Source organism: Numida meleagris, chromosome 3 (assembly GCF_002078875.1).
Source record: "Numida meleagris isolate 19003 breed g44 Domestic line chromosome 3, NumMel1.0, whole genome shotgun sequence".
Classification (NCBI taxonomy): Eukaryota; Metazoa; Chordata; class Aves; order Galliformes; family Numididae; genus Numida; species Numida meleagris.
Genome location: NC_034411.1, coordinates 41,975,501 through 41,992,988, shown reverse-complemented (window position 1 = coordinate 41,992,988; position 17,488 = coordinate 41,975,501). Strand labels below are relative to the sequence as shown.

The window sequence follows — 17,488 nt, the reverse complement described above, 5'->3', positions numbered from 1 at the left end:
AGGAGATCCTCTGACTGTTCAAAGTAAGGAAATAAGAAAATCTCTCAATGATGTGCTTCCCAAAAGACAAGAGAGAAAAGCGCAAAACTGCCAGGAGGGAGCTTTCACCTGGCGTGCGGAGCAACCTGCAGCTCCTCGGGGTGCTCCGCTCCGTGCGAGCAGCGCCCACTGCCCTCCGTGCGTGCATGTGTGTGTGCGTGCGCGTGTGCGTGTGTCACCCCCGGGGGCCCCGCGCACTCTCACGGGCCCCGCTGCCGGGTGTCCCGGGCAGGGGCTGGGGCTCAGCCCCCCGTCCCGCGCTGCCCGGATTTGTGCGTGGTGCTGCAGGAGGACGCGGTGGAGAACGAGCCCCGCTGAGGGAGGAGGGGGGTAAGCCGGCGGCCCCCGGAGCATCGGGGAGGGTTAACCCGCGAGGTCTGGGAGGAGAAAGCGGAGGCCGGGCTGGGCAGGGGGAGGATAAGAGGAAAAGGGAGCGAGCGTTTCGGCGAGGTCGCACACCGCCAGCCCCGGCGCAGCGGCACTGCCTTCCCCTCGCAGGCGGCGGACAGCGGTGGGGAGGTGTGGAGGGTCCAGCCTTCCCCACCCCCCGCTTTACCTCCTCTTTCCCCGCCGCGGGGTGGATGCGCCCAGAGGGGAGAAAGGGCGACCTCAGGGCTATAGGCAGCGGCCGGGCCGAGGCGGGGGAGGCGCGGAGCCCCGGGGGGTGGAGGAGGCGGGGGAGCATCTCCGAGCCGCCGCTCCCTGCCCGGCAGACGCGGAGAGAGGGGGAAAGTGTCGGCTGCGCGCCCGGCCCCGAGCTTCAAGGGGTGGGGGTTAAACACTAAAAGAGGACCTGAGCGGGGACCCCCCAGCAGGAGAGCGGGCGTCGGGGGGAGCGACATCCCGGGGAGAGTCCCCCTCCTCCGCTTCCCGGAGCCGCTGCCCGCCGCCGCTCCAGGATGTGGGTGCCGCTGCTGCTGCTGCTGCCCGAGCTGCTCCCCGCCGTGCCGGCCCAGAAGCTCTCCGCCCTCACGGTAAGGCCGCCCGCCACTCCGGCCCCGGGGCGCACCTGAGCCGGCGGCCGCCGCTGCCCCGGCCCGGAGGGACCCATCCGCCCCGCCCGGCCCCGCTCTCTGCAGTGGGCACCGCGCTTCTGCCGGGGGAGCGCGGCCGTGGGAGCCGAGTGGAAGTTTCCTGTGGGTCTCCGCAGAGCTTCGGGCCAAAGTTAATGCCCTTGGTGCCGCTTCTCTTTCTCCAGAGGGGAAGAGCGCTGCAGCGAGGTCTGCTTGCGGACTGCCTTTGGTTGACCGATTTCATTTTATTTTTACTTATAAAGCGGCTCGAAACAGCCCTCGTTGGCTATTCCAGACTCCATGATGCTAAACATGGAACTCTGCGTGGAGATGGGTGAGCCAATTCATTAGGCTTGCTAAATAAGCCATAACCACTTCTCCAGCCAAGACCTGAGGTTTGCAGCTAATAGCTCAGTGCAGCCTTCTTGTAGGGCTCACAGTGTTTGCAAAGCTATAATTAATGCAATCTGTAGAAATAAAAACATTTTCCTTAAATGTTTTTAAACAAGTGCTTGAGTAAACATAACGGGCAAGGAGTATCCCTTGGAAGCTGTTTTCTAAGTGTTTTGGTGAGGGCTGTGCCCCTTGGAGTTTATTATGCTGAAGTCACAGGCAGTTGCAAAGTGAAATAGACCCTATTTCTGTCTCAGTCTTTCAGAAAAAAAACCTCTGTAAAATACTGAGAGCTGTTTTCTTTTTATCTTTCTTTTCATTGGGGAGGGGGGCGGACAGGGAAAGCTCAAGGAGAAGCTGGAATTGGGGAGGGGGAAGCTGAGCTGTTCATACCTGAAATTCTTCAGAGGAAGTTTTGCCTTCTCATCTTGGTGGATTGCTTTTTTTTTTTTTTTTTTCTTTTTTGACATGATTTGGAGATTAGAATCTGGCAGTGGAAAACCTTAAAGGAATGAGTTTGCTACATGGATTTTATAGTGTGTGACATTTCCGAGTGCGGGACAGAGAAAATGCAGTGATTTTTTTTCTCTTTTCAAGAACCTCATTTGAAGCACCCATGGGCCATCAGGTCCATACAGGTGGTACTATATTCCAGTTAACAGGGTAACACTGTAATCTTAATTCCAAGTTCACTTTCACAAATATCTGAAAGGAGTTTACAAGAGACTACATGTTATATTATTTATAAAATACGTTACAAAAGTTCTAAATGTTAGCACAGAAGTAAACTAGAAATGCCGAATTCGTCCAAATGTAAAATAGGAGTGATGGTGGCTGTTACATCATTTTAAAATGATCCCTTAATCAAATGACACCAAAGCCTCTCCATGTGTGTCTGTAAGGCACACTGGGTAGCTGCCTGTCTCCCTAAAGCTAAAGGAATAAAAATTTGGCAGAGGGCACTTAGGAAAACCCTGTAAAAATTAAATGGCATAAACTCGTGTGGATGCATCTGACTTCAGCTGATGCAGAGATGTCTGCATCCTCTCCGTTCCCCCTCTCACCTGGCCAGAGTGTGCACTGTTCATTTCTGCACCTCACAGTAGTGTGCATCATTATGAACCGTGATCAGAGAAGTCAGTACTGGTGGAATCCCCACCCTCTGCTACCGAAGAGGCATTGACGCTGGAGGCTTTAAGCTTTCAGTCTGAGCAAAACCCAAACATTTTGGTAGGGGTAGCTGGACGTGTTGCTGTTGGGCTATAGTGAGCCTCTGCTGATCTTCCTGCTGCCTATGCTCTTCTTACAGAGATGGCCAGCATATACGAGTAGCAGTGTATGTTATTAATCCTACTGTAAAACAGGTAATGAGCCGTCAGACACCCGTGGTAAGAAAACAATATACACACTTATGCACACATTACTCCACTCTTCTTCTTGCAAGACTAAACTTTGACTTCTGGTGGCATGAGGCAGGTTTACTTTCTGCTTTGTGTGTACTTCCCTATTTAAACAAAACCAAACCAACAACACTGTAACAGCAACAAATACCATCACACTAAATCATTCTTTGCTCCCACAGTCGTTTTGCTTATAGCTCACAGACTGCATAACCCCTTCCCACACATTTCTCAGGTATTCATGAGTGATATCTGCACAATTATAATGAAAACCAAACCCAGGCTGTGTAGGAACAACAGGAAAGTGTGTGACTTCCTTTTCACCTGCTGTGCTCTTACATAGTGACAGAGAACTACTGTTCTTTTCTATGCATCAGATGAAGTTTTCCCCTTTATTTGTGGTTGGAAGAATAAGAAAGAAAAATAACCAGATGCCATGGGGACAGAACATTTCCCCATGTCTTGTCCATTCTCTCTGAATGAGAGTTTCGTGAAAACTGCAGGATGATCATAGGGAGTGTTGTACCCATCCCCAGTGATAGTATGCTGTCGGGTATATACAGCTTCCTAGGTGGTAACAATAACAGCAGAGGCACAGTCTCCTTAACCACAGGGTAAATATGCCATAAGATGAACCGTAGCAACCTTGTGATAGTACAGTTCATGTTTCCTCTAGCAAGAGTTACTTTAATGAGGCTCCTGGCATCAGTGTCATTCTTTCAGAAGTTGGCTGTATGAATCAGATTTTTTTTTTTATTGCCTACAATTTGAACAGCTCTAGGTTCTGAGAGACAAATTGGGTGGTGGCTGGGCAGGGAGGGGGCACCAGCACCTGTCTTTATGTTTTTAATCTGGCAAAACAAATTTCCGAGCTGTTTTAGCTTGATGTCCTTGCTAGCCCCAGAAGTGGAGCAAGTATGACTTTCAGACAGTACTTTCAGCAGTTTATATACCTTTACCTTTGTTTAATTAGGAATAATGTTTTTGTATTAGATTTCCCTCAAGCAGAAAAAGAGGTCACATGAGAATGCAGGTCTGCAGAAAATGAGCATATGCCTTCCTACAACCTTGATAATAGCCATCAGGTCAGCATTTGGCAGACAGATGTAGCCAAGTAGCCAGCAGGTAGCTGAGATGCATCAGTCTGTCTAGAATATGGTCCTCAGGTCCTCATGGCTACATCTAAAATGACTGAATGAGTGTTCTAACTTGTTCCTCTCTGTCCAAACTGTGAACTCAAACAGAACATGCTTGGGTCCTCATCTCTGTGCCAGAGCAGAGGAGAAGCATGAAGGAAGAGCTGGATCGTTTTTGGGAAGCCAAGATGTGCACCAGGGTCCAAGAGTTTTTAAGTTTTTGTGGATTCACTGGCTAAGACATAGCCCAAAGCTACTTTAAATTTGTAGCAATCTTGGCTTCTTGTGGTCAAAAATTACTCTTTGCTAAAGTTGCTCCTGGACTTGTCTCCTGTGTAGAAGCATATTGCAGAAATAGGCACAGTGGGGGGAAACATGATATTCCAATTTTGAATTACTAACTGAGCCACAGGGATGGATGGCAGAGGAGAGCATTATTTAGTATTCTACTTATTGTTATTTCAAATAAACAAACATTGGCAACAGAACAATGGCTTTCATTTTGGGAAGGTAGACTGGGAGCTGTCTCGTAAGAAACTGTGAGATTTGGAGAGACTGTAGTCAGTTTGGCTGCTCCTGTTTTTTCCTCCCCTTGTGTCAAATAATAATGTAAAACATTCTTAATTTCCACAAAATATCTTCAGTGTTACTTTGTTTATGGAAAGTCAGGTAATAGTCTGGAATTCTTGTAGCACATTGTTGGAATGCTTTTTCAATGCTGTTGTTATTCTGCTCTGCGATATGCACCCGTTCTTTCAGGGTGTAGAAAACTGGTGATAGCTGAGCCTTATTGGCATATTGTACCAGGGGAATAGCTGTATCTTGAGGTTATAGGTACTTTTTTTGAAATGCAGTGTTTTGAAGAAAGCTCAGCCTGTTCCTATAGTAAGTAAGTTTTAAGATCACTATGCTTATCTCCACACTTAGTTTGGCATTGTTTTGCCGTATTTTTGGAAACATCGGCTTAGCTTTTATCTCAGTTGCAGTGTTGTGTGTGTGCATGTGCTAGTACAAACAATAGGACACAAGTGTTTCTTATTTTAAAATCTTGATGACTTGTAACGTACTGCAAACTACTAGATTTTATGCTTTCAAAGCCTTGCTGAACTACGTGTCTTTATATAATATTGATCTTAGATATTACAAAGGAAGAAAGTTTACTTGAAATCACTTCTCAAAATGACCACCTCTGCCTGTTAAAAGTTTCTTTCATCAGAGGCTGAATATTTCAGGGAACAATTGTTTCCTTTTTCTCCCTTGGCACATGCTTTGTGAGTATTCAATAGTATTTAATGCCCTGGATAGCTTCCACAACACTCACCAGTATAGGATGGACCACTAAGGTAGTTCGTAAAGGGAAGCTAAACACAATCAAAGCTTTCCAAGTTAAAGACCCATTTGGATGGTGCCTGCAAACCCAAACAGTTGGAAAAATTACTCTAATTTTGACTCAAAAACCAAGACCATAAATAACACCGTAAGTGGCTCCAGATCCTAATAGCATTGTTACTGCAAATGGGCATTGGAACAGTCAAGGGTACATCAGCTCTGAAAATAAAACACTTTCAACAATGCCTCCTTGATATAAATTCTCTCTCAAGACACTTCTCATTAAAGAAACAAAACCAAAACCTGTGAGGATTTATTACTGAAAGAGTCAGCAAAACCTTTGATCAGAAGTTAAAAGTAATATTTCTGCATGCAGCCAACATAAGCCGTTGCTAATTATATAAAATATACAATGGAGATGGCAAGTCAAGCTCACACCCGGAAGATTTTAAAGCTAGAAGCAAAAAGCGGAAGTGACTATCAGTGGGGAAGGAAGAGCAGGACAGAGGAAACAGAGAGTGGTAAATCACTCATGCTCTGGTCAGTTGTGATATTTTCATCCTTCTGCTGTTGCCCACTGAATACCTTGAAGAACAGCCATGATTATTCCTTGAAAGTTGGTAAAGCCCAGGGTTTGGTTCACTTTGAGAAGCCTCCGAAGGTTTAGCTGCTATCCAAAACTTATCTGAACTGTGTTGGTTTGGAAATCAGGCTACAAGACTTTTGAAGATCTGGCTTGGTCAGGAGTTTGCTAGTGTTTCCACTTCTTCAGCCAGACCAGACTTACCACAGGCACAGCCATTTTCACAGTATTTTGGTACTTCCATTTCCTGTCAGGCCTGAGACCAGGAAGTGCAGAGGCGCCTGAAAATTAAAAACTGAGTAAGAAAGGTTTGAGTTTGGTTCAAGAGTGGCATTTTTATCTGAACAAATTCCTACAATTTTTGGGGAGCTGTGTAGTGGAGTTAGATTTTGCTAAGGACCCAGAGATTTCCAAATGTTTTTTATTTACTTCAGGATCAAACTCCATGTGTTTCTAAATTTTCTGTGAAGGAAATACTTCAGGTTGATTCAGTGTTATGTTTGGAGGTAGAGTTTTAGAATGTTCAGATGCTAGATTGACAATGCTGGCCATGTCACGGTGCAAAGCTGGAAAGCTTTCTCCAGAATGAATACCAAAATTGTTTTTGACTGTACAAGTACTGCCCTCCCCTCCTCTTCCTCTCTGCTATGTTCTACAGTCAAATTCTGGTGACACTGGTTGTTTTGATCTCGATGGCCCCACATATTCTCATGGGGGTATGCTTGTGTTGATATTTCTCTGTCAAATTCTGGTTATTAATCAATATATGCTGCCTTCATTTTCATCTACTGTGGTAGATAAGACACTTTCCAGTGTAACTCTGTCTGGAAACCTGAAAAGAGGAATTGCATCAGGAAAAAGAATGCAGTTTACAGTGTGCTGATGTTACAGAAAATAATTGATACCAAAGGAAAATTAAGGGTAATTTAAGATGTAGGAAAAAAATTGGCCATAGGCAATGCTTGGTAATTGCCTTCAGGAAAAGAAAGTTGACCGAGCAGAGAAGAGCTGGTGTAGCATAAATAACTGTGCAGTTCTTCTTGCACTTTTTCAATTTTTGTCTAGTTGCCTTATCTACACAGGGAATTGTTCTGAATTACAATCATTGGTGTAGCACAGTGGTGTGCATAGAGAGCAAGAACTTTGGTTACGGGAAGGTGAAAGCTACCCAAGAGTGTATTGACTGGGATTTCAGCTGATGAGGTAACATTTGGTAGCAGATGGTTTCTTAATATTACTGTATTAAATTATGAATTGTCTTCAAAAAAGCAACATTAACACATTTTCATGCCCTAACACGAACCCAGGGAAATAAGTTTATGTGGAGTCAGTTTTGCAGACTGAAGTTTTAGCCAGTCTTGGCAGAAGAAATTGCCTTGATGAGTTAGTAACTGCCCTTCAGTGATTTTTTTTCCCCTTTCTAATTTATTAGCTTTCAGAAATGACCAGTAAGCATTTCATCAGCTGCTGAAAAATCCAGGCTAATAGAGAATACATCCTAGGCTTCTTGTCAGGACAGAGAGAGAAAACATTTCCTGAAGGCGATTCATTCCAGCGCTCTCCCTGGCTTTCTCAATATACTGCTAGAAAACTCGCTCAAGAATGTTTACCTCAAACCTATCCAAACCTCGCCTTTTTTTTTCTTCATTAACTTCAGACTGCTTACTCTGTCATCTTCTGAGACACCAAGTAAAGATCCTTTCTTCTTTTGTGTTACCTTAAATTTGTTCTGGGGATGTAATAATATACTTGCCTGTCTTTAGGTGTTCATTTTCAAACTGCATACAAATTAGCTGTCATACATATGCCATAAATCTTCAACTCTATCCTAGAGCACCTAAAGAGTACTTATGTGAAAACAAAGAAGAATTCCACTGCTCTGGAATGCTCTTTATTTATGTCAAGCCTGCCTCTGTATTTTACAGATTCTTAGGATACAATTACTGCTATAAAGTGCTCGGAGACTTTTGTTGAGGCTACATTTCTCATACATTTATCACTATTCTGACTTGTGTTCAGTATTAAAGCGAGATACTGTCAGTGAATAAGCACATAAATAGTCAGGAGAGGTTGGTACATTTTTCAAAATGAAAGTAATGGCAGATAAAGAATCATTTTAATGATAATCAGGATGGACTCACTGTGATCCACATTGCAAGCTGTGGTGCAGAGAAAACCTACAGATTGTGGGCATGTGTGGTTGTCAGGGAGGGAAGGCAATGACTCAGTTTCATTATCTTTCTCCTTCTCTTATCCAGAGTAAAGCAGAGGAGTGGTGGAGTTTAATCTGAGTAAAAGAGTCTGCCATTGAGTCTCATTAGTTCTTTGAAGCAGTGGGAGAAGGAAGGGTGACATTCTGGTGGATACACAAGCTATTTAACCATATTTTAACCATAATTTGACTATATGAACAGAAATGCTATTAAACCAGACCATGTGATCTACAGTATTGGAGAGCAGAAAGTGTGTGATCTGCCTGGGATCTAGATCATGTGATCTAGAGAATTAATTCCCAAACCTTTCTCTTTGCCAGGTGATGCTATTTACAATGGCAGGAGGTATTGCCATTGGCAGTGACATCTTTCAGTTGATGGAAGAGGTTAGACTCGGGGACTCCTTTTTGGAGAATACGGGGGGGAGAAGGAGGTGGCAGCACACCAGAAAGGTGGTGCTGTTAAAACGAGAGAATCTCATTTCACTGCAGCTACTGGACACATGAAGTGCTGCCTGCCATGCACTTGCCTTTCTCCCAACTTTGTACAGGCATACAAAACACACTGGATTCATATTTGGAACTGGGAGGTGGACTTGGTGCTCTTAAAATAGAGTAACCATTGGAGATGGGCATTGTAAGCACACGAGGAACCCAGCTTCCGCAGTGACTGGATCAGTTGGCCCAGTTAATGTATGTATCTTTGTGGCCATCTTCTTAGGTGAGGAATTACTCAATGCATGTAATCGCAATGTTTTAAACATTTCTCATTCCCTTTAGCATCCACAGGAATGCCACTTAGTTCAGCCAAAGTGAAGGCTCTGCAGGGTTGCATTTGTCAAGTTCTGCTGTCATTGTGGGCCGCTTTTTAACAGCAGTAGTGCTGTCTAGCACTGCTCAGGGGAAGCTATCACGTGGACTGATGTGTCTGTTAGAGTGAAAAATCACTGTGACATGCTGTCTTTTGAAGTCACAGTTGCTATCAAAGCAAATAAATGAAACTTGGTACCAAGTATACTACTTTGTAGCTGAGGATAGCACAAATTCTAAAGATGCCTTTATCCCCACATTAGGATAAAGGTAAGAAAAAGACTGCCAGCAAAGAAACTACAGAAGACTAATTTCACTTACATTGATTTGTTTAGTAAATTGACTCCGGTCTGCTGGATGGATGACATTCTGGAAGAAGCCATCAAAGATCTGAGAGGCTTTAGACAGAAAGGAGAGAGTGAATTTGTTCACACCTTTCTCCATTTCTTCTCCTGTCCATTCCATTGCAAATACAGCGCAGTGGCATTGTTTTTGCAGAGTTTGGCAGAGGCAGGGAGGTCACCTGTCTTCTTCTGTGGCACTTTTGGAATCCACCACCGGAGGGAGTGCAAGAGCAGCACGGTCTCCTCCGTCCCTACTGGGAAGGGATGAAGGAAGTAGAAACACTTATTTCAAGCCAGCTGCCTATGTCTGCAAGCAGCTTACAATCTGGTAATCTTTATTTTTGTCAACACTTGTCACTCAGGTAGCTGTCAGGCAGGACCTCAAATGAGACAAATCTCCACAAAAGATATTAAAAGGTAGAATTCAGATCTACGAAAAGAAAGTGTTTTTAGTGTCATGCCTTGTCTTGACATTAGTTACTCATTAGCTTTGGTGGGAGCTCAAAATAGGCAGGTGTGAACAAGAGGGGAAACATGGTCTAACATACGTGCTGCTCTCGACTCCAGGTAGGTTTCAGCCTATAGAAAGTGTATGCCTTGTTCATTTCGTTGCATGTACCTATATGATTTCTTCTTGCAGTGTTTACCTACAAGAGTTCTGATAAGCAAGATAAAATAAAGTGGAAAACTTTTTTCCATGTTGTATTTAATAGGGTTAAGTTTCAGAGTCCATCCTCCTGGGAAAGCAGTTTTCAAGCACGTCAGATTTTTGATGGATTTCAGCCTGAGTGGATTTAATTGCAAATCTGAACTTTGTACAGGAGGTTTTATCTTTCCATCTTGTTTCCTCCTTGAAAGGCTTCATAAATTACATTTTTGAGAGAAAGGGAAAGAATTTTTGAAAAGGGGTGTTCATTTGGCAAATTGCTCTTCTGTTTAAGCTTCCTCTTTCCAGGTGCTGAACAACTCCCAGTGCATAAGTTCTGTCAGTGCTTGGTAATGGAATTTCATTAGTTTGCAATAAAATTACACGGCAGGATTCATGCACTGATAATTGATCTATTTGTGAAGGGAAGAAGGCAAAAATCAAAGGAGTCAAATATTTATTTGTGTGCTTACTGCTGTAATTTTCTCCATTGCAAAATGGGTATACAGTGCTGCAGTTCTGAAATGTCAGCATTTTACCTTCACTAAATACAAAACTCGGAAAGATATAAGGCAGTGAGAGAGCCAAATTAGAGTATTTCCTACTAGATGCCCAAATCAGATATGACACTGAGATGAAGTGGCATTTATGATATTGATAGAGATTGCTTTATGCATCCAGGTGGCTGGTGAGAAGCCCGCAGAAGCACAGCAAACTGCAGTGCTGGTTTGTTAAAGTGGTCATGGCCAAAGGGGATCTGCAGTGTGCAAAGGGCCAAGTGTCATCTACATGGTATTTCCTGACTTGTGAGAACTTAGTGTTTCATCCTTATCATTGCCCTAAAGCTGGGGTTCTAAAGCTGTGATATGTATTTCCTTCCATGGTGCAATGCTCTTTCTCCCCTAAAGGAAAAAAAGACCCTAACCAATGCAGCCTGATCTTTCCTGCAAAGAATAAAGGGAGTGTTTGGGTGCCTCTTCCTATTTGCTTAATTAGCTCAGCGTGGAGTTGGGATTCATTGCCTCTTTCTACCTTCTCTTGAGAGAGGAAAGAAGATGGGGCTTGCACAAGATGCTTCCATCCTGTGGACCCAGACCAAAGAGCTGAGAGCTGTTCTTGCTGCCACTCCAGTTAGTGACTGTGTTCTCTTCTATAAGCAGTAGCATCAAGAATTCTTGATGGGAAACCTCAGAGAAGTGTCAAGTGTTATCAAGGAGCACAGATCTTCTGCAGGATACCTGCGGCTTCAAAATATTTTCCATCCACTGCAATAAATGCCCTAGGTTGCAGTCTCCTATCTTAAAGACTACCCATGTCAGTCGTATACATGAATGGAGGTGTGCTCTATATATACTCCTGTAAAATGCTTTTCTTCCTTTTGTTTTCCATGGGTGACTGGAAAGCCCCAGTAAGGATCTAAAGCTACAGTGGGATAAATAACCAGAAATTCCCTGAAGTTTATTAATTTGATCTGAACGATTTGATCTGATACTTTTTTGTTTGTTTGTTTTGGTCTAAGAAAGGGGAAGATGCTTAGAAGTTTAGTGTTAACTTTCATTGGACAAGACTTCTCAGTTGTTAGGTTTTGACTGTGTTGGAGATGCTGAAGTTCACTTGTGTTTGGTAGCTTATAAATATGTGGAGTTATTTGAAAACTGGAAAGAACACCATCTGCCTTCAAATTTCATATCAGGTCCACTTCAGGATTTGCCTCAGGCAATCTTTGGTTTTATTTTGGTAGCTCTCTTGTCTATCATCCTGAACTAGGTGAGAACAGAGAGAGCTTTTTTTTCTGCTTGAATTTCTAATTATTACAGGTGCAATAAAAAGTTGCTCTTTCTTCTTGACACCAAAGTAAATTATTTCTTTAAAAAAACTATCCTGAATCTTTCCTCACACCTGGGGCTGAAGAAACTCCAAAGTGAGATTCATTTTAGAACTGTATCAGGAAATCACAAGTAAGACAAGTAAGAAGCAACCAGAAGTGTTCACTGAAATTAGGTGGTTACAAATAAGACTATCTGCGTGTAAAAACTCATTATTTCCAGCTGACAGCAATTAAACCAGTGTCAGAGATGGAATGAAATTCCCTCAAGGGAGCTTTGTATAAATGAGACAGTTAAGCATTAGAAAGAGTGTGTATGACAGATGGAAAAGCTTGAGAGAAATGACAAGTCTATCAAAGCTGAAGGGGGTCACAGTTCATATTCTACAGCTATTTTGTGGTATGCAGGATGTCTCTCAAGAAGAGCCCTCCAGCTCTCCGCTGTCAGCAACAGCAAAGCAGGTGTGCATGTGTGTCTGAGAGAGGCAGAAATAGATGCTTTCTGTTTTGCATGCCTGATCTTTCTTTTTTTTGAATATACACCAACACCTTTTAAAACTTTGCCTTTTTTTGTTTGCCACTTCTTGTTTTGCTAGAATTCTGCAGTTTAGGGGAGTGCCATTTAGAAGTTGTTAACAAAGTAGAATTGCAACTGATTATTTAATTTCATATCGGTCCTTTGTGTAAAATAGCCTGGGGGCTGTGTGTGTCATATGCACACATTCTGAGTCCTGCCCTTTTACCAACCTTTGTTTAAAAAAAGTGATGGGATGCATGCCAGGTGTCTGCAAAACAGTTCAAGCAGTGGAGAAGTGCAGATGAAGGGAAATGAGACAGTTTGCCCCTGGTATGCCATTTTGAGCGAATTTGAGAAATGATTCTGCCTCATTGTGCTGCAGTCCTTCACAGTTAAGAGGGGGTCTCAGTTGCAGCTTCTGTCCTGACCCTCAGGAATCTCAGTTTGCTCTCGTACACCCTCGCATGACTTGAAAAGCAGCAGTATCTGAGACAGGCTCTTGATAGAAGTTAGGAGTTCTCTGATCATGTCATACATGTCATAGATAGAGGAGCTGCAGGTGCAGCTGTACGAGTGCCAGAGAGTTTGCACGATAACAATTCAAATATTCCAAAATCCTAATAGAGGACACAGCCAAACTTCTCCTCTAGATCCTCCTAAGTCCAATGGGAGTTTGAGCTGGGCAAAGTTGGACTTGTGCTTGTCCTCTTAACTCTGTAAGAAGGGAAACTCCTGAAAGAAATGGGGGAGAATAAACTTGACTATGGGTCTCCCATACAAGGACAGTGGAAAGTGGAGATGGTTGCAATACCTGAAACTGATGCTATCAATGAGCATGTTTGGATGTGAAACCTCAAAGCTGTGATAAAATCTGTTGGTACATATCTGGGTAGTGGGACTGTTCATACCCACATCCCTTGAAGAAAACAGGAACATGTTTTCAGCTTTCTGTATGTACAGGTAGAAGAGTGATCAGCAGAAGGATACAACTGGAAATAAACTGTACAGAGAGGTGGCACAAAATCACCTCTCCTGACTCTCTGTTGCTGGTATCCAACTACTGGTGTTTAGTCTGTCAAGTCAGTTTTGTTGTAATAACTTTAAACTTAAAGCACTGGAATGGGCTCCCCAGGGAGGTGTCTGAGTCACCATCCCTGAATGTGTGTAAAAACCATTTGGATGTGGTGCTCAGACACATGATTTAGCGGTGGGTTGTTAGAGTTAGGGTAGTATGGTTAGGTTGCGCTTGGACTTGATGATCTTGAAGGTCTTTTCCAACCTGAGCAATTCTGTGATTTTGTGATTCCATGAACTATGCTTCTTACATTTTTTACAACTGCACATGACCGTAGAACTTACTGCTGAAGCAGCAAAAAGGCACTAATTTTTGAGATGTAACTTCTTACAATATTGTCTGCTTTTCACTGTGTAGTGCAAATATAGCTCAATCTCTTGATAAGGAGTTGATAAAGTGGGGCTAAATCCCACATCCAACAAAACCATGATTAGAGTGCCTGTTGAATGTTTATGATGAAAATCACAGTTTTGATCTTGGCAGCAAGGGAGAATCTTTTTGGAGACACGATGATTCTTAAATTTTAGTACAACATGCTGTATCACTGCTCCAAAAACTGTTCTGGGGGTCAAAGATTGGAAATACCTGAAGTTGGTGCTGGCAGCAGTTCAAGTGAAGTAGAACAAGTGAGCAGAACCTGGAAGAGGCAGTAATTGGGGTCAGCAGAATGGGAAGCTGTACTCATTGCAAACGGTTGGGAAGAAAAAAGCTCAGACCTTGCTTGTTCCTAAATAAAGTGGATTTGTCTTTATAAAGCTTTTTCCTAACAAGCAAACTAGAAGATTATCTCTGATGGTTTCCTATTACCTCAGAGTCACTTGTATTACCTGCACATGGAACTCTGTTAAGCTAGAGCTGAGGCAACTTATGCGTATTGTTCATCAACACAATCATTAATAAAAGTTCAGGGAAAGTTTGCAGTGCTAAGGTACCTGCTGTTAATTCTGACTACATTATGCTGGCAAGCAGATTTGGGATGCAGTGGTTTCACAGTGCACTTTGTTTTCAAATCTCTCACCTCTATCAGCCCTAAGTCCTGCTCTCCCATGGCCTGAAATCCTACCTGAGCTTGATTAAGGTACAAAAATGAGGCTCCTCTTAAGCAGGGGTATTCACCTGATTCTACCTTAGCTGAGAATCTGCCTTATTATCCAGAAGTGTTTGTACATTGTGGTAGAACAACTACTGTAGATTGTATATGAAAGCGTGCAACATGGGAGTTTGTATTTTCAACAGCCAGCTTCTGTCTTATTAACTGTATGATGCATGAAACTGGTTAATGCTGTTATTTCAGTTAATGTGACCAATATTCTCTCATGTCCATTAACTTGAAGCTGCAAATGGTGCTCTAAAATGAAGGGATGGTCATTCAGTGTGTGAGTAACTTGCATTGTTGTTACAGTACATTGATCAAGATTTTAGGCTTTCTCAAGCTCAGAGATCTCTGCTGCTCACTGTTTCGCTTTCTCGAACAGCTGTTGACTGTGTGCTGTCTCCCAGATAGGCTTTTTTCTTCATCACACTTCTCATGTCAAAGGTGAACACCATTGCACTATTGGTATTTCATTTTCCAAATTACATTAGGACCTGGGCTGTGGGAATCCATTTAACTGTTATGGCATTGTTCATATACACTGTAACTTGAACAGTTGGCAGATTTAGCTTGATGGGCTGTGAATCCAGATGTTATCCTTCTCCTGCTCATCACCCAATAAAATACGTATCCAGGACTTTGTTACCCTGGGGATAATTTGTCAGCTTAATTATGGCGCCTTCCCTTACCCTGAGGTGAATTGTTGATCTTTCCAGTGGAGAAGTGAAGTTCCACAGTATATAGTAGGTCATTTGGGAATTTCTCTGGAGACCATTTGTCCTAGAAAGTGTATATTAGGGCTAAATATTAGCTCTGATAATAGACACATTGGTGACAGCATGCTTACAATGCACCTCAGAACTGAAGGAGACAGGTCTGGTTCTGAAAAATACAGCCAAATATTTCTGCTCTATTCCTTGGTGACTGGTAAGTCACTGGTGAGTTGTTGTTTGTTGTCTGAGTGTAAGAACAAGCTCACACATGAGTTGTCCACTTGCCTCTGTTCATTTATCATTATCTTGAGGAATTTACTTTCCATGGAAGAATGGCCTCAAGTTGTGCCAGGGGAGCTTCAGGTTGGGCGTTAGAAAATACTTCTCCGAGGGAGTGGTCAGGTGCTGGAATGGGCTGCCCAGGGAGGTAGGGCAGTCACTGTCCCTAGGGGAGTTCAAGAAATGTTTAGATGTGCTGAGAGATATGGTTTAGTGGGAAATATTGGTGATAGGTGGATGCTTGGACTGGATGGTCTTAGAGGTCTCTTCCAACCTTTGTGATTCTATGATTCTATGATCTCTGCAATGTATAATTCTTAAGAAGCCAATCAAAGGCCAAAAACACATCAGCTATAAGATGGGTTGAGAAAGTAGGGAGAGTCACATATATTCAAATATAGGTGTGTTTATATTCAAAGGATCAAAAAAGCAAAGCACAAGAGAAGAATGTTTTAATAAATACCACATACCAGATAGCTGTCTAGTTCTAGGCAGTCTGGAGAAAATGCTCCCCTCTGGCCCAGGTCATATATATGCGTGCACAATCTGTCTCTTTTTAAAAAATAAAAAATAAAAAAACCGAAAAAAAAAACCAACAACCCACTCTATTCCTTCTTTTCTGAATAGATGAGATTTAAAAATAATTGTTATCAGTAATAAAACAAGTGAAACCTTCGCTAGCCAATCTGATAAGCTGAATGGCTGCTTTCTTTCATGATAAGAATTGTGTAAGCAAAGCTACAAGTGATTAAAAGCAATATTGGCATAAAAAAGGACTGAACAGATAAATTTGGGCAATTTTTTATGAGTTTTTTTAAAAGACAATTTGTCTGTGAAACTGCATTTTTAAAGAGAATGTTTCTTAACAAACAGCTCTTCTGTTTGAAAGTTTTCTATAAACTTTGTGGATGTTATTCACATAATGGGTTTATAGCATTCTTAAATAGCTGGAGAAGCAGTCATTGTAATGTAGTCTAGAAATGTATAGTAATGCAAAGAAGTCTTGAAGGAGCTTCCAGAAGATAAAAATGCAGGAAATCTAGTCATTTACAAGTAGAAGAGGTTTCAGGTCCTGTGTTCATCAGTCTGTAGCCTCCAATACAGAGTGACAGTAAACTCCAGGGATTTTTCAGATTTTGCAGAATATTTTTCAGCCTGGAAATAGCCTATAAATCTAGACTCCATGAAATGTGTACAGGTGTAATAAATATTGCTTAATTATGGTAGCTAATGTACAACAAAATTTTATCGGAAAGGCCCATGTGGGAAGATATCTCAAGTACATCTGAAGTTTGGGCAAAACTGACCTGTGAATATAACAATCATCAGAGACAATCCCTTATGGATTAAAATCATGCTCACAGTTTTTTTTTTGTTTTTTTTTTTTAATCTGTTCCATACTCACAGTCTTCTTTTCATAGCAGATAAGATCATGTATAAGAGTTCAAGGATGTGATTTTGGTGATGTCTCCAAATATCCATTCTTCAAACATGCCTTTGAAAAATCCCAAGCTATTTCATTTATGTATTTTTAAAGCTATCTTTAGTATTATAGATAAAATTACTTTTCAGATTATTTCATTGATTAAAAAATAGTTTATTTAGAATTTTTATCACTTGCACCATCTTAGTGTCACAGTGACCTTACTGATATAAAAATCTTTAATGTCAAAATAGTACGATTTTACAACTGTCTTCTCTAACTATCCTAAATAGTGTCAAAACATCCCAATAACCCAGTCAAAACACATTTGAGTCCAAAAAATTAACACATGCAAGGCTTTTTTCTCATATTATTCAATTAAAAATGAATTCCCCTTCCCCAGTCCAAAGCAAATCATTACACATCACTCTCAGAGGACCAATTCCTTTCTACTTGCACCAGTACAGCTGCCAGAAATCTCTTAATATGGTAAAAAATGTGATTTAAAAGGCAAGCAGTCTTCAAGCGTGAAGCACTGTGAGGACCAGGGAGCAGGAGCAATGAGGGCTCCCTATGGACAGCCAGGGCCTGTCCCACTGCACTGGCCAGAAGCAGAGAGCTGGGGGTACCAGGACACCCAAGCTGCAGGCACCAGTAC

General features: G+C 42.3%; 1 protein-coding gene across 5 annotated transcripts in view; it reads left to right on the top strand.

Moving 5' to 3' along the window:
- Nucleotides 497-17,488, top strand: part of SMOC2 (SPARC related modular calcium binding 2) — a 139,681-nt gene continuing 122,689 nt past the window's right edge. Inside the window, exon 1 of one of the 5 annotated variants that reach the window (XM_021392109.1) lies at nt 497-1,013. In XM_021392109.1, the coding sequence (XP_021247784.1) occupies nt 939-1,013 (75 nt within the window). In that variant the 5' untranslated portion in view covers nt 497-938. The remainder of the gene's footprint in view (nt 1,014-17,488) is intronic. The other 4 variants (XM_021392110.1, XM_021392108.1, XM_021392112.1 and 1 more) reach the window with 4 other exon arrangements.